Source organism: Nelusetta ayraudi, unplaced genomic scaffold (assembly GCF_046127955.1).
Source record: "Nelusetta ayraudi isolate G7.1 ecotype Tasmania unplaced genomic scaffold, CSIRO-AGI_Nayr_v1 ptg000028l, whole genome shotgun sequence".
Taxonomy (NCBI): domain Eukaryota; kingdom Metazoa; phylum Chordata; class Actinopteri; order Tetraodontiformes; family Monacanthidae; genus Nelusetta; species Nelusetta ayraudi.
In genome coordinates, this window is record NW_027466078.1 from 3,102,501 (window position 1) to 3,127,500 (window position 25,000).

Here is a 25,000-nt window from a genome sequence, read left to right on the forward strand (position 1 = left end):
TGCGACGGCAATCAAGTGAGTTGTCTCCACCCAGTGGAGACTAGTGAACGCGACCAGCTAGCCGCTAGCTAGCTGGTCATTTGGTAATTTGTCAGACTAATGGGAGGTCGGACTAATGGGAAGTTCCCAGCTAGCCAGGGTTAGCCAAAACCCTACTGGCTCTATTTTAGCAACTTAGCTTAGCTTAGGGTGTCACTGTACTTTGACTGACATGACTCCCAGTCCACACATTGTGTTGAATTGTGTTGATTTTGTCCTTGTGTGTTCCTGAGAACAGTAACGCCACCAAGCTGTAAGTCTGCACCAAAGAATCCGCCCTGCTTCAATTCACCGTTGTTGATTTTCAGGTCATGAATTTTTCCAGCCTTGTGATTGGCTAAAATGGTCTTCCTGCTAGCAGTGATTTTGTATGCATTCCATTGCTTTGCTTGAGGTGGATTTTGCAGCTTCATGTGGACAAATGGTGGTAGTTTCAGTCGCACCGTTAGTGTGGATGGAGATTTTTTTGTAACCCGAGGCCAAAAAGGGTTGTTTTACAAAAATACCAATTTTGGTGTGGAATGGGCCACAGGTGGTGGCTGAACTGCTGAAGGACCCAAGGAGCAGAGCCACAGATCAGAGGGGCTGACATAACACGAGCACCGTCATCATCAAAGCCTATATAGGTTGTTTCTGTGTGTGTGTGTGTGTGTGTGTGTGTGTAAAGTCCATATACAAGGTCACTTGAAAGCTATAGATAGATAGTCAGTACACATCTCCTACAATAAGTACTTCATTGTAGGAGATGGCTGTACAGCCTTCAGCCACTTTCAGTGAGTTTTGACACTGCCAATGGAAACTGGCTTTGGGGACATTGATCTTTATAGTGCTGGATTATCCCCCCCTCCATTATTTAGATGAGAATCACTTCAGGTCGTACACCTTTTCACTCACAGGTTCTCTATGAACTATTTTCCTGACTGACAAGAGAAAAACAAACAAATGTGGTCGGACACAAAGCCATGATTTAATAATAAAGGGCCACACGCGGAACAGGAAATGTATTCCTCTGCGTGGTGGGAGCGGAAGTGACGGTGCCGACATGCAGATTCAGGAACGTAGCTGGATGTCGTTTGGATGAGGGTCCTGGGTTTGAGTAGAACTGTCCTTTCTAAAGTCAATTTTAAAGGCATTTTTCTTCAGTGTGGTAAAGCTGCGGTTTGTGTTTAGGATATGATTGGCTGGAGAAACAGCAGCACCCGACTGATTGTGCTTACCACCGATGCTGGATTCCACATGGCTGGGGACGGAAAGCTGGCTGGTATCCTGGAACCAAACGATGAACAGTGCCATCTCAGCCGCAACCTCTACACAAAAAGCACTTTAATGGTATTGGACAAGCACTACTTTGATAGCACTTCGTTTGAAGTGTTGCTTCCTGTGTTTTTAATGTAACTTGTACATTGTTTCTTCAATAAAGGACTACCCGTCTGTTGGGCAACTTGCAATGCAATTGGAAAAAAAAAACATTCAGCCAATATTTGCTGTTACTGAAGAAGTCGTGGGTGTCTACGAGGTAAGTAAAATAAAAATGACTTAACCTGTATTCACTATTATGTGTTTAAATAAAATAAAATAAATGTTTGTTTTTTTCACCCCCCCTAGCAACTCTCAAAAATGATTCCAAAATCGGAGGTTGGAGTGCTGTCGAAAGATTCTAAAAATGTTGTCCAACTGATCCAAAGCGCCTACAATGTGAGTGACCAATGATTTATTTATACAAATAAAAAGTGGTTTGATTGCTGGGGATTCCTGGGGCCTTTCTGTGTGGTGTTTGCATGCTCTCCCTGTGTCCGCGTGGGTTCTCTCCGAGCTGTAAAGCTTCATCCTGCAGTCCAAAAACATGCATGTGAGCTAAATCAGGAACTCTAGATTGTCCAGAGGGGGTGTGTGTGTGAGTGTGAAGGGGTAAATGTTTGTCTTTCTGTGTGACTCTGCAATGAACTGGGGACTCGTCCAGGGTGGAACTCTGACTTTCGCTCACATGACAACTGAGAGAGGCTTGAGCCCATGTAGAGAGAGAATTACATTATATCACACACATATATATATATATATATGTATATATATATTACAGAGACTGTCCTCCAAAGTAACTCTCACGCATGAAAGTCTCCCAAACAATGTGAGAGTTGTTTACACTCCCAGGTGTGACTACGCCGGATCAGCGGGTGAGAATGAAGGAGTTTGTGACAACGTTCGCGAAGGGCAAAAGGTCAGTCGAAAAGGTTTTTTGTTATTCTTTTCATTAAGTCAACTTAATGACTTATGAAGTTTTTATCCAAATAAGTGTGTGGTTTATTTTTCAATAAGAATTGTGATTTAAACTTTTGTGAAGAGGGTTGATATGCCCGGCCATTGTTGTTGGCCATTAACAAAATCTACTATGGTAGAGACTGATTGGTTAGTCTTGGATGAGTATAAATGAAATACAGTCTAATGAATTGGCAATGAATTATGCAATAATAGTAACGTTGACACGTATGTTTTCAGATTTTCTTTGACGTCAGTGTAACTGCAGACTCGTGCATCAAGAACACCTCTTTTACAATCAGAGCACTCGGCATTAAAGACACTCTGACAGTGACATTGTCAAGCAACTGTGAGTGTGAGTGTAAGGACACAGACAGCTCGGCCCACTCACACTGCAACTTCCAAGGAAGGGTCAACTGTGGCACATGCAGGTGAGCTTCGTCCTTTTTGCGAATGAAATTTATACTTGAGTTCATAATTCACAAATCAGACCCGTGGATTTCAACCACTGTGCAGCAGTATATTACGTTTGTGTTGTAATGAAGTCAACAAATCAGTTTTGTAGAATATTAAAAGGGAAGTCCACCCCGATCAAAGGGAAGGAAGAAAGGAAGGAAGGGAGGAAGCAAGCCAGGAAGTAAGGAAGAAAGGAAGAAAGGAAGGAAGGGAGGAAGGGAGGAAGCAAGCCAGGAAGTAAGGAAGAAAGGAAGAAAGGAAGGAAGGGAGGAAGCAAGCCAGGAAGTAAGGAAGAAAGGAAGAAAGGAAGAAAGGAAGGAAGGGAGGAAGCAAGCCAGGAAGTAAGGAAGAAAGGAAGAAAGGAAGGAAGGGAGGAAGCAAGCCAGGAAGTAAGGAAGAAAGGAAGAAAGGAAGAAAGGAAGGAAGGGAGGAAGCAAGCCAGGAAGTAAGGAAGAAAGGAAGAAAGGAAGGAAGGGAGGAAGCAAGCCAGGAAGTAAGGAAGAAAGGAAGAAAGGAAAGAGGGGGGAAGCAAGCCAGGAAGTAAGGAAGAAAGGAAGAAAGGAAGAAAGGAAGGAAGGGAGGAAGCAAGCCAGGAAGTAAGGAAGAAAGGAAGAAAGGAAGGAAGGGAGGAAGCAAGCCAGGAAGTAAGGAAGAAAGGAAGGAAGGGAGGAAGCAAGCCAGGAAGTAAGGAAGAAAGGAAGAAAGGAAGGAAGGGAGGAAGGGAGGAAGCAAGCCAGGAAGTAAGGAAGAAAGGAAGAAAGGAAGAAAGGAAGGAAGGGAGGAAGCAAGCCAGGAAGTAAGGAAGAAAGGAAGAAAGGAAGGAAGGGAGGAAGCAAGCCAGGAAGTAAGGAAGAAAGGAAGGAAGGGAGGAAGCAAGCCAGGAAGTAAGGAAGAAAGGAAGAAAGGAAGGAAGGGAGGAAGCAAGCCAGGAAGTAAGGAAGAAAGGAAGGAAGGAAAAGTGCTCTGTGTTTTTCAGCGAGAAGTTGAGGGCCGGCAGGCTAGCTGACAGCTACTGCTAACGTCACGACAGCTCAGGGTAGCATAGGAAGGTACTCGGTGTGTCATCTTGAAGGAGTCGACACAAGGAGACTTGGTTGTGGATGAGGATGTGGCAAGAGTGGATACTGACCGAGGCGCCGCCACAAAGTTTTCACTGGTGTGGCCGAGGTGTTGCCGCGCTGCAACCAGCTGTTGCTGGTCATTCCAAAAAAGTAAAAACAGAGCCTAAAAATGGCGATTGGACAGGCCTACAACTACCAGAGTTTACACAGACACACACACACACACACATTTTATACATATATATATATCACTAAATGTATGTTTATACTTACTTTCCTTTAAGATAATTGCAATTTTTCTTTTTGCAGTTTTTTTGTTTTTCATTTGAAAATATTATTGATTTAATTCTTGCAATGTGTTTTAAAGGATGTTGTTTTCATTCTTGTGCAGTTGCAACGATGGATTCGTGGGTCAGTTCTGTAATTGCTCCGTGGGCAAGAAAGACGAGAGCTCCCTGCGAGCGTTGTGCAAGGGCGAGAGCGGCGTCGAGTGTGAGGGCCGAGGAGACTGCGTGTGCGGCAGGTGTAACTGCCACCAAATAGAGGGCAAGCGCAGCTACTACGGAAAGTTCTGCCAGTGTGACGATGGGCACTGCGAGAAGTTTCAGAACAAATTGTGTGGAGGTAATCTTTCCATTTCCAGTCACTATTATTAGCAAAAGAAGCTTTCTACATTGGCGTCAAACTCTGGCCCACGATCGCTGCCAGAGCTGGCCTGCTGCTATTGGACATGTCTACGTGCACACGCACATGCACATATACTGTATCTCTAATACTACATTTTCCAGAATAGTCTGCTCAATCAGGACAGGACGTTCACTGAAAGATATTATGATGACTTCATTGGTTTATTCTTCTTATGTTGTTTTTCAAGGTATTATTAGCCTGTGGAATAAGGTGACCGTTGAAATTTAAATCAGAAGGCTGCAAATAAAATATTAAAAAAGGCGTACGATTTTCAAATGACATTTTATCTATTTTAATAAGTTGTTTCACATTTGAAATTCAATTTTGCATGTGTGCCTCATGAAGTTATTTATTGTATAGTGTTAAGCTTCGCTTGTTCCATATTCAGGTTAAAGTAAAACTTGTTTGAGTCCATATCAAAAGGTTCACTGTTATATCTGGAGGAAGATTTTTCTTTTCAGTGAAGATCAATTCTGGCGCCCTGCGATGAACTGGCGACTTGTCCAGGGTGTCACCCTGCCTTCGCCCTAAGACAGCTGGGATAGGCTCCAGCAAGACCCCCGTGACCCTGAATAGGAATAAGCGGGTATAGAAGATGGATGAATGAATGAATTCTGGCCCGTAACTTTTTCCAACAGCTTTTACTTTTTGGCCCCACTGTGTATTTGAGTTTGACAGCCCTGGTCGAGGGGGAGATAAAGATCCCCCTAGGGCCTAGGCGGTCTGCACCCTGACAGTGAGCTGCTCATAACTGTAAGCTTAATGAAATGAAACAGAACATGAAACAGATTGTTTTATGACTGATGGTTGTGGTCTATTTATTTATTTATTTTTCTTTCAATTTATAGCATGTGTAACATGATGAGAGTGGATCGTCACGTTAATATGCCAAACTTTGTGGTCCGAAAACAAGCTACGAGCTACGAGCTACTCTGAATCCATTTCACGGTCACTTCCAGGACACGGTCGGTGCAAGTGTGGCAAATGCGAGTGCGATGACGGCTACGAGGGCTCGGCCTGCCACTGCAAGGTCTCAGAGGATGGCTGCTTCAAGTTCAACAACACCGTCTGCTACGGCCGAGGGAAGTGCAAGTGCAACCGCTGCAAGTGTCTGGAGGGTTACCAGCCTCCACACTGCAAGACCTGCCTGGGCTGCCCCAATACCTGCCTCACCAAACTGTCAGTGTCCTGCTGGGAAATAAATTATTATGATTGTTATTATTATTATTATTATTATTATTATTATTATTATTATTATTATTGTTGCATTTACTGGTTCCTTTTACATCATCTTTTTACAGCAGATCATCATCAACAGCTTCAACTGTTAGTTGTAGTAAACTGTTATCTGATAACTTGTTAATTGTTGCGTCACTATTATCATCGTGTTTTCAGAGCCTGCATAGAGTGCCTCAGCTTTCAATCGGGCCCCTTCGCCGTGGCCAAGAACTGCAGTGCAGCCTGCATCAACATGACCGTGACAATGGTGGATCAGTTCACCACGTCAAACAAAGAGTGCAATCAGAGAGACAGCGAAGGCTGCCGGATAAAATTCCAGCTGTTCCAGCTGGTCGGCGAAGACAGCTACAGGGCCGAGGTTCTGAAAGTCAAAGGTGAGACACTTTACGCATGTTTGCATGTTTGCAGTGCACAGCTTCTCAGGAGGCCGCCGGTAACCCCCCATTAATTAGATGAGAATCACTTCCTCATTAAGTTGTTACAGTCTAAAGGTGCACTGTGTGTTACTGTGCCATCTAGTGGTCAGATAGTTTGAAGGACTCATTTGCGCACTCTCCCTCTTCCAAGCTCGCCAGTGAACTACGGTGGTCTTCACACACCAAAAAAGATGTTTGTCAATAAACATTTTAGGTTCTTCGTCTAATTATGGTGCTCCCAGAAATACACACACAAATACGTACGGCTATAGTCTCTGTGCACCATTGGTTTGCCTAGTTAAGTCATAACTTCATAATTGCAATGTCTTTTTTCCGGACACTGCTAGCGTTTGGCTAGCAGCAACGGGAAGCAGGGGGCCTCGCTCACTTTACTCCATCGCCTAAATGCTAAATTTGTTTTTTCTGTCCGTTCTTTCTCATGTTTCTGAACTCTTCCTCCATAAATTGGATATTATTCATTTCAAATTATCTTTCACGAAGAGCAGGTATAGCCATAAAATGAAATAAAAATTGGGGTTAGGGATTTGGCATTTTATCATACGATGTGTTATTATTATTATTTTTTTAAGTTTTCACACGCATTTACTTGTACATTCTGAAGTTTTTGTTTTTCTCCTCCTCAGAATGTCCTGAACCTCCCAACATCGTGGCTATCATTGGAGCCAGTATTGCAGCTGTTGCTCTGATTGGCCTCTTGTTTTTAATCTTAATCAAGCTCATATTTTACATGAAGGACCTGAAACAGTGGAAAGAATTTGAAAAGGAGAAAAAGAAATCTGTTTGGACAAAGGTAAGAGAAAATATTTGACAATTATTCTATTGTTGTGAAATTGCACAGATTTGGTTATTATTACTATTATTATTATTATTATTATTATTATTATTATTATTATTAATAAACAGTTAATTTACAGCCAGGGCTCTACTTAAGTCCTTGGGTTGTAAACTACTATTCGATGGACAGAACCTTGGAAACAATTTGTGCAGTACCAGGATGCGTGAGTGGTTGATCTTTCTGCTTGCTGCTTGCTCCAGCAGTAAACATGGGTTTTCTTTTTTGTTACGGAGAATTGTCGATGTGCACCAATGGTCCAGACTGTCTGTCTAAGATGTTGGTACCCTGTGAAACAGCACTATTTTCTCCAGAGTTATCCAGAACGTGTCCTAATTTGAATTAGAAATTGGGTGCAAATGCAGAGAACAAATCTCACTGTAGGCTGCGTCCCGGTCAACCCCTATGCTTTCAAAGGTGTCTCATGTATGATACGTTCTATTTTTGTTATATTATACATGCATACAAAAACTGAAGTATCTGTCAGGTCACAAAATGATTGCAGATAAAATACAAAGTGATGCTTTTCTGTGTTGCCAGGCCGACAACCCCCTGTTTCTGGACGCAACCACCACTGTGACCAACCCGACCTTCACTGGGGAGTGAGCGGCGCTACCACTCATCTCATGGAACCTCTCTTATATCTCACAGCATGTCTCTGTAATGCAAGATCATTTGATCAATTGGAAGGCTTTTAAAATAGATCACAAAAGTTGAGTGCTGTTTATGATTATTATTATTATTTTTTTTTTTTGTGTTATGCTCCAAACAATACATTTATCATTAAAATTAAACTTGACTACAATACTGATAATCTTCAAACATTATTTTTCTCAGTCGTTTGTTAAAAGGATTTCAACAGGGTTGACTGGAAATTCCTATTCACCACATACCCTGAAATTTGGATTCGGAAATTCATACTTCTCCTCAATACGAATACAATACAGCTCATTGCTTGTACCTCTGTCAGGACAAATGACAGAGGTACAAGGCAGAGGGCGCCACCTCACAAAATCCCCCCCAAACCAGACACACTCAGGTGAACCCTGAACGCACCCCAGTTTCCTGGCTGGGCTGAAGGACACCAACAGGGGGACATGAGACCCAACTGCCAGCAACAGCGACAACCTTCATGAGTTTATTTGATGACAGCAGTAAGACTTAAAAACTAAGACATGGAAACAGACATAAAAAAAATATATATATATTAAAAAATTTAGACAAATGAAACATAAATGAATTCCACAGATTAGACTCAACTAAAAATGTCAGTCACTAAAAGGCATGAAATGAGGGACATGAAATTAAGATAAGAATCTAAAAGGAAATCAGAGATCAAATACATGTTTGATTAAACTGTGTTCTGAGTTCAAAGATTTCAGGAGGACGTATTGATGCAAAGAACTTCTCGTTTATGTAGGAAAAAAAGGGGGTAACAAGAGAACGGGTACAGAAATAGAAATCCACCGCAGTAAAACCTTTGGTTGCCGTTCTTTCAGCTATTTTTTTTTTGCACACCGGTGAGTAATTAACAATCTTTATAGGGTACCAACCTGTTAGCGCTAAGCCTGCTGGGAGTTAGAGTCCTAGGTGGCTTGTGGCCAATTCAAGTAACACTAACCACTATACAATAATAAAATTATTTTAACTATATTTTAACTCTGTAAATATAACATATCAAATATTATCATAGGTGATCATAATATCATCATCAATAGACTTAATAAATTCAGTCAAAAGTTACAACAGGTGGCTCTTACACAACCTCTTACATACTGTACATCTACAGTGTGTGTGGTCCTGACGCTCTCCGACAGGCTGTTAAAAAAAAAAAAAAAAAAAAAAGGGACCGTCTGCTTCAGGTACCAGTCTACCGGGTGGGTGCGGGGTCTGGTCCCTGGTCCTGGCAACGGTTCGAGGGCTGGCTCGCCCTTGCTGTCGCCATCCTGGGGCTGTGTTGGGTTGTCTGCTCTGTCAGTCCATGGGGAATGCCCCCATTTTCCTGGGGTGTCCGCCCCACAAGACAAGCAAATAATGGGTAACTTGTTGTCGTTTACTGGCCGGGACACTTTTGCAGTTGGATCACATGAGGAGTGTGTATGTGTGTGGGCGGTTCCCTCGAGACTCCGTAATACTGAAGGTACTGCAACGTGTGTGTACGTGTGTCAGTTAAACTGGTAAAGCATGAGCTTGTCTTAAACCGAGCATGTTTTTGAGCGTATGTACTCTCAATGTAGCTAATTATTCATTAAAAATAAGTATAATTATTATCAATAATGACAAATTAGTAACATGTATTATTCATTAATTATAATAATAATCATCATCATTTAGTCTTTTCACAAGAGCTGCAACATCCACCCACTTTTTTGATTGGGTGTTACCGTTTATTTTATTTTATTTTATTTTTTTTTAAGTTTACACAACATCATCACTGTACTTACGATGGTAAAAAAAGACACACACACAATGCATCGTTCTGCTCTGCATCATTTACTTTAATTAATTCAGAGTTTAGAAAGAGTCAAGGAGCAAAAAAACTGAAAACAACATGACGGGGACAACAGCACCATTAGATGCTGATTTGTGTGATGCTTGAAAATGTATATCCTTTGATATCAAGATATGCCCTTTGATCTCTGCCCCCATTTTCAAACTAGCAACAGGGCGTATCAGAAAAATCATCCTGGAAGTAAAATTCCCATTGGGATTATAAGTTTAATGGCCTGAGCTAAGGTCCTAATAACCATAGCACACATGCTTCGAGAGAACAAAAGGACACACACACACACACACACACACACACACACACACACACACACACACACACACACACACACACACACACACACACACACACACACACACACACACACACACACACACACACACACACACACACAAATTCTCATTGCTTGTCACTTTGTACCAAGATCCCTCAGTACGGCTTCATGATGTCACAGGTTGAGAAGACGCCGCCACCACTGAAAGGGTTCTGCACAACCAATAGAAAAAAAACAACAGGATTTTCACCAACCAACAAGTCTTCAGAAGGAAAAAAAACAAAAAACAGAGCGAACCACTGATCTCAAAACAATCAAAGCGATCAATTTAATGCGTGCCTTGGAGAAAACTGCTGCAATACTGGAGGTGACAGCAAATGTGAGCCCACAAGCTAGCACTAGCAACAATGTTAAAGCCCCAGTGGCGGTCACGTCCCGAAGGACGCAAAAGGCCCCCCCCCCTCCCCCCCAAGTCCAACCCTGAATACTGGGAGCCAAGCAGGGAGGCAATAGGCACCATTTTTATAGTCTTTGGTATGATCCGGTGTAGGTACAGAATTAGTCCGCCTTCGGAATGCGTCCGGCCGGCGACTGCCGATGACGTCACATACGGCAACTCTCTTAGGACAAACTACATCGCGGTCGAACGAACGATGGTCAAACGGACAGATAAACAGACAGATTGATGATGGATGGATGCAGAGATAGATGTACTGATAGATATGCGTCACGAATGGAAACACTAGAAGAAAAATTGATACGGCAAATTGGAACATTTTTTTTTAAAGATAAATTTATACGGAAACTCGTCACATACGGCAACTCTATTGGGACAAACTACATCGCGGTCGAACGAACGATAGGTAAACAGACATCCATCGTCCCGCTGTCCATTCTTTTGCTCTCACTAACGCTCTCCAAACAACTCTCCTCACTCTCCACAGAATTTAAAGATGGCAGGTTGCCACGTCATCGGCAGTCGCCTGCCCCCCGGACACATTCCGAAGGCGGACTAATTCTGTACCTACACCGGGATCAAACCCACAACCTCCCAGTCTCAGGGCAGACACCCCAACACTAGACCCACTTAGCTCAAAAGTTTAAAAAGAAATAAAGAGATGATGAAAGTGACCTTCTGACCTGTGTTAAGCTGGCAACCAATTGTTCCTTGATGAGTTCATGCAAGGTACTGCTGCATAGCTGTCTTCGCCCTGGCAATGAGAAAGAGTATGCACGGCCATTAACAATGGTAACACAACAAAAATGCTTCCGTCTGTGTGAGTGTATATTTACACAGTGTGCACAGTGTACACATAGTGTATCCGGAGTGCATTTGCAGCATTTCAAATTCTCCACATTTTGTCCTGCGACAGCCTTTTTCCAAAATGGATTACGTTCATTTCCCGCTCAACAGTCTACACTCAACACCCCATAATGACAACGTGAAAAATGTATTTTTGTCTTTCAGGTGCTTTTTATTTTTATTTTTTTGGCATTTCTTTTTTTTTAAACATAAAAAAAACTAGGAAATCACATGTACACAAGTACACGCCTTTACAAGTACAACCTGTACCATGAAATTGTTTCTGCAGCTTGATTGGTCGGTCAGTTCAGCTGACCAGACATGATTTGGAACAGCGCCCACCTGTCTACACCAGGTCCCACCGTGGACGGTGCACGTCAGAGCGCAAGTCAAGTATTAAGGAAGCATCCGGAGACCTCCAAGACAGGACTGTCTTCCGGCTAAAATTTGGGGAAGGGTACAGATACATTTCTGCTGCTTTGAAGGTCCCAGTGCGCCTCCATCATCTGTAAGTGGAAGAAGTGTGGAACCACCACCAGACTCTTCCTAGGGCTCGTGGGTCACCTTAACTGAGTGATTGGGGGAAAGAAGGACCTTAGACACCCATCGAGGTGACCATGAACCCTATGCTCACTCTCTCTTTGGATGGGATTTACCGTTGTACTAATGTAAAGTTGAGTGATTGATTGAAACAAATGCAGCAATGTGCAAGAGACGTCATGGATGAGAGGATAACAACCCTCAGCGCACAGTTAGGAAGTTGTCGGAGGGACTTGAGGACAACTTCCTTGACAATGTCCTTGAGCGGCCCGGCCTTAGCCTGGACTTGGATCCGACTGAACATCTCTGAGTAATCTAGTGCAGGTCATTCCTCCATGCAGCCACCAGGCTGTACAACCGTACTCAATAAAATCTTTTCATTTCATAAAGGTGCAATAAAAACATGTATTTGCATGTCAATATTATGTAGATAACTGTCAATAATCCAACTGTTCATAACATTGAAATCTAATTTTTTACTCTATAAAATATATTATTATTTTTTTTAAATTAATATAACTTTCCTTCTCTTCGTACTATATTGTGCTGTGATTATGCAAATCTCCCGACTGTGGGATTAATAAAGGTGTTCTATTCTATTCTAAAATGGCTGTGTGCCATCGCTTCCCATCCAACCTGAGGGAGCTTGAGAGGTCCAATGAGGAATGGGCAGAACTGCCCGGAGACAGATGGCGGCCGGCTAGTGGCATCATGTTGGAATAGACTTGAGGCTGTCATTGCTAATAACTAATAAGGTAATTGGCTGTGAATACTTATATAAATGTGGTTTCTCTGGGGTTTTTTTCTTTTTAATAAATAACAAAAATAAAACTTTTCCCACATTGTCATTATGGGGTGTTGTGTGTAGATTTTTGAGGAAGAAAAATATTAATTTCCTACATCTGGGAATAAGGCTGTTACACAAAATACGGAAGAAGAGGAAAAAAGTGAACCACTGAAAATACTTTCCGGGTGTGTATGTGTGTGTCTTTGAAGCTGTTTGAATGAGTTGAAACAACTGAGAGTTTCACAATAAGACTTTACTTAATATGAATCAAAGCCGACTCAACAATAAAACTGATAAGTGACAGCATACAGTGGTCCATCACTATAACGCGGTTCACCTTTCGTGGATTTTTTTTTTGTGTAATTTTGCATGCTTTTTTTTTTTTTTTACAGTGTACAGTATGAACGCGCATTGTGTTCTGCGTCCTGATTGGCTAAAGGACCGTACTTTACTAGACCACTGTCAGTCAATCTCCTCCGTGCAGTGTCTCCTGGACATGCGTTCGGCGAGCCAGATTCACATACATGTTCATGTTCTGTGAAATACGTTACTGGTAATCATTTCTTATGTGTCAAACCTCGTAGATTGATCATTAAAATGAAATTTGTTAAAAAAAATGTTTGGGCTTGAAAACAGGTTTTGCTCTTTGGTTTCATTTGCTAATGTTGTACTTTTTTTTTTAAAATCGCGAAAGTGTGAACTTTGAGAGTGTTTAAATAAGAGAGAAACGTGAGAAAATGTTAATGCCTGTCTGAGAAAAGTGTATAAAAGTGTGTGGTCAGGGGGTTTTACGGCTTCAAGCGTGTCTAATAATTGTAAAAAAGAACAAAGCTGATTACTTGGCGGATTTCGTCTCGATTGCGGGTTATTTTTAGAACGCATCCCCCGCGATAAACGAGGGACCACTGTGACAGAATGATGAAACTGTAAACTATCATCATGGAATCACACACACATCAATCCATTTTGTGCACACCTTTCACTGAGATTGGGGTCAGTGGCCTGAGAAAGTTTATGCAGGATATCAACAAACCCAATCTCCTTCAGTTTGTCTTGACGCTCCTGAGAACCTGCGTCCCGGTGTTAAACAGGGTCATGGTGAAGGAGAGAGAGAAAGAGAGAGAGAGAGAGAGAGAAACATAAAATTCAGTCAACCAACCCAATTTACATTTCAAACGACTTGTTTCATTATGCTTGCATGGCATGCAAGCTTCAATTGAACTTCTTAAAAATGTGCAGACTAATATCTCAAAAATGAGAGATGATAATTGAGTTTTGAGAGTACACACGGTGTTACGAGGTGTATTCATTTGGGTTGGAATAATTGTGGCGTCGCTACAGGCCTGAAACGGGTCTGAGTGTGGTTCACTTCCAAGTCCAAGTTGCAGTGCACTTCACCTGCACACAATGTTAACGCAAAGTGCCGGAGGTGGACAAAACCACGGCGGCTCTCAGCGGACGAGCAGTTCGGTCCGATGAAGAAAACAAAACCCTTCCAGACACATTAGGATGGCAGTTTTATTGGAACACTCAGCCACTACGAAGGCCTTAGGGGGCTTCAGTGTGACTGGCTTACAGTCCTGTGTCACAGTAGAAACCGTGAAGGTCTGAGGTAGCTGAGAAAAAGATAAAGTCTCCTTTCAAGAAATATAAAAGCGTGGATTCAAAATAACTCGATTCAGTTTTTCTGTTGGTGCACTTAAAGAGGACCGAGGGTGGTTCTTTTAAAGAGGACCACATGCAACATCACCCTTCAAGACCCATTTATTGTTACTGCTACTGCCCTCTTTGATCCCCCCGTGTTGTTTGGTTGGTGTGTGGTTTGTCTCTTACCGTTATCTTCGTTCCAAATAAGGTTTGAGACGCAGAAAGTGGCAGCAAGCTGCAGCTTCACATTCGAGTGGCTCTGCAAGCACAGTGTGCAAAGGTGTCGGTGCATGAAGATTTTTTTTTTTTTTTCCATTTGGACATCGTTGCAATTGATAATGGATGTATCGCAAAGATGATTAACGGCGGATGGTTTTAGCAGTACCATGTAATATTTCAGCTTCTGGAGCATGTCGTCGTTGGACATGAGGAGTTCTTTGGCCGTGCTGCCATCTGCTATGTTGGCAAGGATACACAGAGTCTAAGAGGTAAGGAAAAAAAAAAGCAAAGCTGTAATACGACACGCAATTCAGGTTTACAAATCCACGTCAAGTGTATTTGTTGGTGAGAAACTGGCTCCACTCACCTGCTCTTTGACTTCCACACTGTGCTCTCCTTCAAGAATGAGGGTCACTGCCTGCATAATCTGCTTCCCATAAGAACTCATGGTCTGGTCAATATGCTGGTAAAAAACAACAACAACAACAACAACAGGAACCAGTGAGTCAAGAGAATATCAGTCAGAAGTTCATTCATCCTCTGGAGAATGTAGCCAATCTGATTCAAAGCCACTCATGAGCCCTTTGATGGTTGGACAGACAAAATATACTTTTTTTTTGTCATAGTAGACTTAAAAAAAAATGAAAAAATACAAATTGACAAACAAACAGCAGTTCATCAAAGTGTGAGGGTTATCATTTTATTGTGGGACCAAGGGACAAACTTTCTTATGGTCAAATTGTTTGAGGTAACATTACTCTTAGCCTCCAAAAATGATGTCAGAAAACTACGACGGAGTTTTGGAGTTTTTTTTCAGGACCTGAATATCTCATGGACACCTTTTATCCATCCATTATCTTTTAAAGTGACATTGAAAACAATGTTTGGGCCTGGTAAAGATGCTGAAAATATTATTCATGCTTTGGTTGCTTCTAGACTGGCTTACTGTAATTCCTTATCATCCAAATCTCCAAATTCTTGGAGACAGCACACATTTCACCAGTACTAGCATCTTAAATTGGCTTCGAGGAAAATCTAGACTGCCCCTGATTACTTTTCAAGATCTTCACTCTCAGACAGGCTCCAATACTGTATTTTCAGAAATACGTATATTCTATATCAACTCTAGAGCCATTCAATCTGAGGATTACAGAACAATATTGAAAAAAATAGATGTGGAGGAAGAAGTTTTAGTCATTTGGCTCCTTTACTTGGAAGTCATGCCGTGGCCTCGGATCAGCTGGCAGACACCCTCAGTTTATTGTAGACGGGATTAAAAACCTTCTAAAATCATTTTTCATAAAGCTTACAGTCAAAAACTCACTGTAGCTAATGTTTTATATACAGCAGTATGTCCTAGATTCAATGAATGTAGTTCAGTAATGCTATAAATGTTGTGCTAGGGAAGGTAGTGTCAGCACTGTGCCTGGAGCTGGCACACGGTGGCAGCACTGTTTGGACTGCGACAGCCATGTGGTGAGGTAGGTAAGGGAAGTAACTGTGCTGGTGATCTCTCCGATCTCTAAGCTGCTGTAGGCCTGGAACGCCTGTGGACATCTTTCTCTCCGTTGAAGGCGGGGCTTTCTTAGTGCTTTCTGAGCTTCTGTCACTTTCCTTCTCCAACTCAATTCCTCTATTATTCCAGACAATACTGCACTTCAAAAGCACATGCTGGGTGGTGATGATTAAAGACCTCAGGAGCCAGGAGCTGGAGAACCCAGTCCTGATCTTGTACCATCACAAAATGTTTTGTTCTTTATGACAAAATATGTATATAGATTTATGTAAATGTTTAATATGTTTCGGTATATTTATACAATAATAAAATATGTGACAAAATTTATACACGGCCTCAAAAAAATTGGAGGAACACTTTGAAAACACATCACATCTAATTGGGGGGGAAAAAAATAAAAAAATTCCCTGATAATGAATGCGTGATGTATTAATAACAAATGGATGCCACGTCATTTGATGAAAGTGAAATTGTTCACACTTAAAGTGTGAAATCAATCACGCACCAAAAATCAATGTGAAGAAATGTTGAAGCAGACTGGTCCATTTTGCCAAAATGTCATTGGAGCAACTCATTACGAGGTTGAGGCTCCTAATGAGACAAAGGACGGTGTCTTTGGGAGTTCTCCTCCCAGATCTGACCAGACCTGGGCATCACTGAGCCAGTCTGTGGGGTAAACCTGGGGGCACAGAATGGTCTGGGAAATAACGTCCTCGAGGTTTTCTATTGACTTAGGCCAGGTGGACTTGGGGGGGTCTCAATTCCTTTATCCTCCAGGAATCGCCTGCACATTCTAGTCATTGAGTTTCTGGCATCGTCGTGCACCTGGAGGAACTCGGGTCCTGACGACGGGTCCGAGGATTTCATCTCGATCCCTAATAACAGCCAGGTACTAGTATCTAACCTGTAGGACTCAGTGCGTCCTTCAGTGGATATACCTCCCCCGACCCACTGACCCACCACCAAACCAGTTATCATGCAGAATTCCAATTTCTTTTCACCCTCAAAGTCGGCCAAGCTCCGGTGTCTTTTCTTCTGCCTTTGAATGTCATTTTGGACTTTAACAAATGAAAGTTGATTGATTCAATGATTGAAATCAATCTAAACCCAATCTCAACTAAACTCAAACTAAACAAAGATAATTCTATTGAGATAAAACAATTAATCCTTGAACAATGTCACAGGCCTCAATAAATAAAACAAATTAACTTTTTCACAAAACAAGGACATCATACGACAGAACTGGAGCTGGAACTAATTGTTCCTTCACCTTGCGTTTTGTTCGTCCAATATCAAAACTACGGTGGCCGAGAAGTGCAAAACACCCGCAAAAGAGAAAACAACTGCAAATCACAAAAACAAACACATCAACCAAAACGGAAGTGATACCTTTGCCCCGAAAACTAAACATGCTCTCCCGTCCCCGTCTACGCTGCCAGTGTCTTGCCAAGGCAGTTATCCCCGATTGAATTTTGTATCCCCTGGTCGTTTATTAGTTTAATCAACGACGCCATGCTACGGACAAATTACACATTTATTAGGAATGTTTTTATTCTGCTCCATCCGAAGTGTTTTGCACTTCCCGGCCACCGTACAAAACTTCTACATGGACATTCAAGTTGATATATCACACGTGGCGTTTCAATTGATAAATGATTGTATCTCAAATTCATGTCCTGTTGTAGTGTCTCCATGGGGTTCTTCACGTCAAGGCATAGGTTGTTTACTCTATAGGACCTCATCTAGGTTCTCAACTGGACCCACATTTTTTTCCTTAGGAGGTCCTGACACAAATTTATTCAACAAAAATAAAAATGCTAGGCCACTTTCTATCATGTCAAGTCAATACATTTTTTGAAATAATTGAATTGAATTGTGTATTATGCAAAATAAATCCAAATATATATATATCTATATCTATATCTATTTTTTCCCCTTTAAAAAGGGAAACTGTCCATGAAGCCGCCACCCAGTCAAAATAGATCCAACCCACTTTTGGGTCACAACCCACCAGTTGAGAAAAGTTGCTGTAGGGCAGGGGTGTCAAACATACAGTCCGCAAACTGTTTTTTTCCGGCCCGCGAGATGATTTTGCAAAATATAAAAACTGCAATTTATCAATGAAAGAAAGTGCTGTTCTAAATGTGTCCACTTGGTGTCGAAATATCGTTTCTGCTTTGCAAACAAACGCAATACTGGGGCTGAGCAAATTGGCACAAGTACAGCCAGTCACGTCTCCTATTGGCTACCCTCATTGCCTCAAAACGTCTCCTGTTGGCTGCCCTCATTGCCCCAAAACGTCTCTGTCGACACAGACAAAGCTGATGCAGAGCAGTGTTGCCAACTTGGCGACTTTCTCCCCCAAAAAAGTTGCTATTCTCCCCATTGCGACTTTTTTTGTTGTTGTCAAAAGCAACTAGCGACAATTCTAGCAACTTTTCCTGGTGTCATTACGTTGCCATCAAGTGGAAATTGTCAAATTAGACGATGACGTCATTTTGAAACTTCTAGCAACTTTTAGGACAGCTAATAGCGACTTTCTTCAGTGAGGAGTTGGCAACACTGATGCAGAGTGCAGAGTACTCAAAGTACACAGACGGAGTAAAACAAAGAAAACAACTGGAAGTTGTTGTTATTTCTACGTTGTTACCAAAATGAGTTTGACACCCCTGCTGTAGGGTGTTGTCACAGTTTGGACATTCTGTTCCCCATTTAAGTCTTTTCCAATCCATCCCATCAAAGTGACTCCATTCTGCTTGCCTGCTTTTATCTGACTGATTAGGTATAAAGACCCCTGCTAGCCACTCATTCCCTGCCAGATTGCTATTTACCTTTCTGCAGTCAAGACTGTCGTCAACCTTGCCAGCCTTCGACCAGCTTGTCCTGCCTGATTTCTGATTACGGACACTTTCAACTTAACCTGTGTCTGCTGTACTGCAATTGGGTCCAAAACACCCGTTCCAGGTCTGGGCTTATATGCAGTAATGGGCGGTTCGTTTTCCGTCTGGATGAGTGGCGAGGGTCTCTTCTCTGCCCTGCCTGCAACTGGGAAAGTTTATGAAATATTCCATGGAAGTTGTTTTAAATGTGCCGGAAATTTGTAGCGATAACCTATGACGTAAGTGGTTCCCAATCAGTGCAAAGAATCTGGCTCAGCAGCCAAGTGGTGCCTGAAAACTGGCCTTTCTCCAGTGCCAATTGTGTGGCAGTGTGTCCACACAATTGACATCTGGCCAAGATCCATATGAATGGGCCATCCAGGAGGAGCTGCGTGCGAGCAAATTCTGGGAGCTGCAGATAGCATCTCAAGCCAACATGAGTGGGAAGGGCATTAGAAAAACGCAAGAGTAGCCGAGAATCAGCCACAAAGAGAGGGAATTGGTCGGTTGCCATCAGAAGCAAAACCATTACTTAATAGGTACTCTGAACACATTTTGCAACCCTTGTCACACAACTTGAACGGCACACACCTGTACATACATGTGTACACACAGCTATAGTAGGGCCAGTAATGAAATCTCACTAGAAATGCTGTGGAAGAATACGGCATGAAAAGAGCAATAGAAACGGGGGCTTCAGGCAAAGCCAATGTGTTTATTATCACCAAGAAGATCATGGTGTCATGTTTTTCGCTACCTTCTGTGCGGATGTTGAGTCAGGAGTGGAGCACTATGCAAATAATGATGAGCGGCAGAGTGAAACGGCACCAGAAAATTTTTAAATGAGCAAGGAGCGGATTTGAAATCAACCCTACCGTGCGTCGAGCCGGAATTATGACCGCTCCACCTGGCTCACACGCTCTGGCGAATGCCGCTGTGTAGAGTAAGCAGGGGAGACAGAGCAGTGGAAAATTACAGGGTAGTGACAGGGAGACTGAATTCGGTTTATGCATGGCTGCTTTACGATGGGCCAGCTCAGAATTAACTGTCAACACACTAGTCTGATCGCGACTACAAAGAAGCCGTTTGAAACTGAATGTCTCCAGGACTTACCTCAAATTACTATCAACGACCTTTACAGGCAAATTCAAGCACATTCGAGGGCGTCTTCAAGCCTCGGAGAAGAAGGTTTTCAGTTCCGCATTAGCAGCTATATCCGTGATTATGAAGGTCGGTCTGCGGCTACCACAGGTAGCCCACTGACTTCATCATTAGCCCAGTCAGATTCATTAATGTTAGACGTGCTCCACATCTCTGTATTTATTAATCATTGTGCCATATAAATGTTCTGCTCTGAGATGAATTGGATACATGTGTGAACGTATTTTCAAAGAAGTTTGTCACGTCAGAAAGCCGTCTCCTTCTACCCCCTTTGGCAAGCTTGTTCACATCCACAGATTGAACATGCCAACTGCACTCACGAGTGTGATGGCCTATGACAGCAGTCACCAACTTTTTTGAACCCGAGAGCTGCTCCGTGGGACCTGAGACATATGAATGGCAACAAGTTTGCTAAACTCTACCGAAATAACAAACTTTCTCAATTGAATATTATTATTAGTGATACTGATGAATGTAAAGATACTGATCACTTTCTCAATAATTATCAACAATGACTTAACAAGGTTGGATAAAACTTTATTTTAGATGCAGCTTGACGAGTTGTGCTATTTTTTTTTTAAACAGGGCTGCAGGGGGCGACCCGTTGGGGGCTATCTGGTGCCTGCGGGGACCATGGTGGCGACTCCTGGCCTATGATATATGTGGGGTATATATGTCTTCTGATGTTCACAATCCACCTCTTTCGGATTTCAGAAACAGGGTGTCTTATTCACAAATTCACAAAAAACATCCATTAAACCAGCGTTGTGTTGTTTTTGCATCCGTTTAGCAAGTTTACAAAATATATTGGCTGTTGTTTCAAAAATGGCGAACATTGGTAATAATTGCATGGTCCCCTGACCCTGATATAGCATGGTCAGACGATGTGCTACCGCGGGCTCAGCAACAAGTTGCTGCCAAAAGCAGCAGTTTTGAGCAGCTGGAGCCGGTGCTTACGCGGTGGAAACACAAAGAACTGGTGCTAGGTCAGCCTTAGCGCTGGCTAACGCCGGTTCTTGCTCGGTGGAAAAGGGTCATTTGTGTTTAAAAGTTCACCATGTGTAAATGTACTGTAGCTAGTTTGGATTAATCTGGAATGTTTGTAATGTGCGTGTGTGGATTCTAATTGCCTGAATGCCAGAACATCAGATTTTGAATCATAGTTCCTGTCCTGGACCAATGTAATGTTTAATGTTGTTTTCAAAGGATGAAAATGTCACAGATTGGGGGGCTAAACCACACCCAGACACTGCTCATTTGTCAGAGGAAAATCTCCTCGGATTGGCCATCCCCACATATTTGGTTTACAACTAAGCATCCCTGAGCTTGGGTATGAATCTCTGCTAACACTCTAGGTGTAAAGATGATAATTGAAGAGTGAAGAAGGACCTTCAAAGAAACTACCCGTTCTGCTTCCCATCTACCTCTGACCAATCAACAAACCGGCTCCCTCCTTCACCTCCGGCCTCCCGAAAATGCAACGGCAGCTCACAGTAATTCCAAGTTAAAGTCAAAAGTCAAATTCTTTTCTGCTAAGCCGATGAATTTCAGGAAACTTGACCTCCAGTGCTGAAGCGGTCGCCCTCCAGTTGATCTGTCTGAGAAGCCACACAAGTTGACTGATCACCACGGAGAAGAGGGCACTCCCAGTGCGAGCCAGAGGGATAGCACTAAAGCCGCTGTTACAACCAGAATGGTGGTCTAGCAGGGGCATAGGAACCAACAGGATGGATGGTGACATGTCCCACCCCAATATTGGGATATCGCCAAAAATGAGCGATCCAAAAATATTTTTCTTATTCACTAAAAATTTCCAGCCTGGCAATTCCATCTCGCTGAAGCTGGTAGCCTGGTGAAAGCACTTCTCCATTGTGTCATGCACCTTGCTGTTTCCATTCGCAAACTGACACAGAAACTCACAATATGTGCAATTACAAGCCCCCCCCCCCCGTGAGAGCTCACTGCACGAACAAGGCAACGCAAACATAAAGGAGTGACTCTGGCAACACTCTGGATGAAACGAAGAGACCACCACACTACAGATACAGATATAACTCATTGGGGCTGCAACGATGAATCGACAGAAAATGGATTATTAAAAGTGTTGGCAGTGAATTCCACTATCCATTCGTTGCATCGCGCGATTATGATGTCATTGGAGCCGCGAGCTGTGCAGAAGTCACTTTGAGGTTTGACGCTACCTCTGCTTACTGTTCCGGACTAGACAGGTCTAGGGATCTAAACGCTCGTATAACAGTGCGAGTCCTAACCTAGAGTGTGACAGAAAATGAAAATTGAGGGGAACTGAAACAGAAAAGACTGGTTTGCCAGGAGAGAAAACGAGTGAGGAGGGCCAGCTTACCCGGGCCGCAGGATAGCTGGACGCTCGCCGCGACTGCGGGTTGCTACTCCCAGTGAGCGGCTAGCTCCGTCTGGGGTTGATGTTCAAGTTCGTTTTTGTTTAAAAGGGATCTGTGACTGAACTCAATTGGAAAACATGGCTCCTCTCAAGAGTTTGTGGCGTCTGTGGCGTGTGGCTGCTGCCCCGCACTCACACCTGAGTCTCATCAGATTCATCAAGTACCACCGGTGCGTGTGCACCTCGGTGACACACCCTGCCCACAGTTTAACCACAACTCTTTATTTTTCTCCACAGGAAACCAGTCACAAGACAAAACATAAAGAAAAGGGAGAAAGGAAAAAGGAAGTACGAACCCCCTGTCATTCCAAACACTACTTCCGTCATTTCTACTATCTATGGATTCCGGGTTTGGACAAATGTCTGTGCACATCTATGCTTAGATTGACGTTTAGTCCTCTGCGAGAGATGGCATACTTTTCTAAGTTTAATAAAAACTGTACAAAATTCTATTAGTGCAAAGTCCACGGTTAAAGGTATAGTCATGACAACAGCAAAGGTTAAGATGAAACATTACAAGACTTACTCAAAACAACAAATGCTAATTAAAAATGTTTTTTTTTTGCAATTACCCTTCTTTGACTACGTCTCCCCTAAGTGTCTCTAAAGGCTAAAACACAAAAGCGGTTCAAGTTTGCTGCTCCCTGGACGCGGCTGTGCAGACTTATCATGAAGGCTTTCTAAATTATGACAAGTGATAAAAAAAAGAACATGGATGAAGTCGTGTTTTCTTTTTAAACATCATTAAGCCACTGTATATAGAAGATTTCATATTCACAAATGCAAGAAAGAACTGAAGGGAAACCCAATATCCATCAGTTGAATTACAAAATGAAGATATAGTCTGAAACACTAAAAAGACTGATGAAGAGAGGTATCAATACTTTGAATAGCTACGAAGCCTTAAAATTCATCTCTATTAGTTAAATGTGCGTACCCTCGTTTTGTTGACCATTTTTATTTGTTTGTTAATGCTTTTGCGTTTGAAAACAAGTGAACACCGTTTCATTCCAGACAAAAAAAAAAACGTTGGATTTTTTTGAATCCATATTTTTATAACCGCGTTCCTATTATATTAATTGCAGTCATATAAATACCAGCATCTCCTACTACCTCACAGTATTTGTGCAGTTGTTGCAATTGTTTTTACGTTGATGTGGCTGCGCAGACTCATCGCATGGTCTTTAATGAATTATGACGATTAAGTGGATCCCGTTTCATTACAGGCAAACAGCTACAAGGTGGACATTTAGTTTGCCGAGTCGACCCTAAGAGTAAGTTGGTTCCACAGTGATGAAATGTACCGGTAACGTCTCTCTGGTTGCTGCTGATGTTTACTTGGAGTTAATTGAATTAACGTAAGCTGTGCACACACAAATGTAAATTGCGTTATAAATAAAATCTATTCATTATTATTATTATTTATTATTATTATTATTAGTCGCAGCTCCTTACTGATGGTGGTATAACAGGGCTGGGAAAGAGGCAAAGACTGAAGACACATTTTGTGTTGCACTTGCTTTTCTGGGCCCATTCATTTTCTTATATGTTATGTTTTTATTCTGTAATTCTTATTTCAGCTTCATATTCTTCTGTTGTTTAAATGTTGTGTACTCTTAATTTACACTTACCACAATGAGCGATAGTGTCGAGTCTGTAGAGAGTGTGTATGTGTGTGTCTGTGAATGTTGTGAATCACATTAGTATTAGTAACATGTCGTGTTTATAATGTTCAAACAAATCCTGTGAAACTTTGGAATTTTGGAATTGTCTTTATTATTTGTATCATTTATTTATTGTTCTAAAGATCAGGTCCAATTCAACAAAAATAAAAACATTTTTTTCCAAATTGCTAATTAATGAAAATTACTTTACAATGAGGGATGTTTAGGTGGCAACCTGTGTGTGCACTCTTCTGGTTATCCGATTCATCAATTAATCGCAAATAAAAATGAATCGACCGATTAATCGATTACTAAAATCATCGTTAATTGTAGCCCTGAAACTTATTCATGTTATTATGTGACTTGGTGATGTTTTCTTGGTAATAGTCCTCGGTAATTGGGTGTATTCTTTCAAAAACTAGGGGCTCACAGAGAGCGTTGAAAAGACTTAATTGCCTATTTAATGCATTTCAAAGAAGTGCCTGAGTGCAGCTACTTCATTGTCATAGCACCATCAGATGATCACTGTTCACTACTCGTTCACGTTAAGGTATTTATGTGCAAGTAGTGCTAAGTGAGAGCGTTTGGTATTTCTTACCGTGCGCGTAGACAGCAGATTCCGCAGTAAACCCAGAGTCTTCATCAGCACGTTGTTGTCGGAGTCCGACAGCAGGCAGAACAAGTGGTCTGTACCCAAACACCGCACAATCTCTCCCTTTATCTTCTGATCGGCCTGAAACGCCATGTTCTGGACATACAAACACAAAGTTTTATATTGTAACGATCTGAGAATACAAACAGGCTTTACAAACAGGAACCAAGTCATGTTTTTAATTGCAACTGCGGCACAGTGGACGTGATCCGTCCTCGACGACGTTCAGTGCCTGGCACATTTTAGAAGCCAAGTATTCACCAATGGTACCATTAGATGACTTTAGTTCAGTTCACAAAGATCATTTATAAGTCATTTGGAAAGAAAAAGAGGAAGTGGCACAAGAATCAACAGAAAATAAGATGACATAAGAGAAGCGGATGGATGTATTAACCCTATGTAGACAAAGTGTGACTATCTGTCCAG

General features: G+C 42.1%; 2 protein-coding genes across 4 annotated transcripts in view; one reads left to right on the forward strand and one right to left on the reverse strand.

Annotated features, from left to right (window-relative positions):
- itgb2 (integrin, beta 2) overlaps positions 1–7,826 on the forward strand; it is a 19,868-nt gene extending 12,042 nt beyond the window's left edge. The window contains exons 7-16 of the mRNA XM_076030519.1: positions 1,210–1,368; positions 1,460–1,555; positions 1,645–1,734; positions 2,117–2,254; positions 2,533–2,723; positions 4,201–4,433; positions 5,456–5,675; positions 5,892–6,109; positions 6,796–6,962; positions 7,545–7,826. Of these exons, the coding sequence (XP_075886634.1) occupies positions 1,210–1,368; positions 1,460–1,555; positions 1,645–1,734; positions 2,117–2,254; positions 2,533–2,723; positions 4,201–4,433; positions 5,456–5,675; positions 5,892–6,109; positions 6,796–6,962; positions 7,545–7,610 (1,578 nt within the window). The 3' untranslated portion in view covers positions 7,611–7,826. The remainder of the gene's footprint in view (positions 1–1,209; positions 1,369–1,459; positions 1,556–1,644; positions 1,735–2,116; positions 2,255–2,532; positions 2,724–4,200; positions 4,434–5,455; positions 5,676–5,891; positions 6,110–6,795; positions 6,963–7,544) is intronic.
- A 1,650-nt stretch (positions 7,827–9,476) lies between these two features.
- The window catches only part of armc8 (armadillo repeat containing 8), a 22,881-nt gene continuing 7,357 nt past the window's right edge, over positions 9,477–25,000 (reverse strand). The window contains exons 17-23 of one of the 3 annotated variants that reach the window (XM_076030521.1): positions 24,521–24,670; positions 14,651–14,746; positions 14,450–14,545; positions 14,251–14,323; positions 13,451–13,487; positions 10,928–10,998; positions 9,477–9,999 (exon numbers count right to left, since the gene is read on the reverse strand). In XM_076030521.1, the coding sequence (XP_075886636.1) occupies positions 10,965–10,998; positions 13,451–13,487; positions 14,251–14,323; positions 14,450–14,545; positions 14,651–14,746; positions 24,521–24,670 (486 nt within the window). In that variant the 3' untranslated portion in view covers positions 9,477–9,999; positions 10,928–10,964. Of the gene's footprint in view, positions 10,000–10,927; positions 10,999–13,393; positions 13,488–14,250; positions 14,324–14,449; positions 14,546–14,650; positions 14,747–19,553; positions 19,613–24,520; positions 24,671–25,000 lie in introns of those variants that run through there. The other 2 variants (XM_076030520.1, XM_076030522.1) reach the window with 2 other exon arrangements.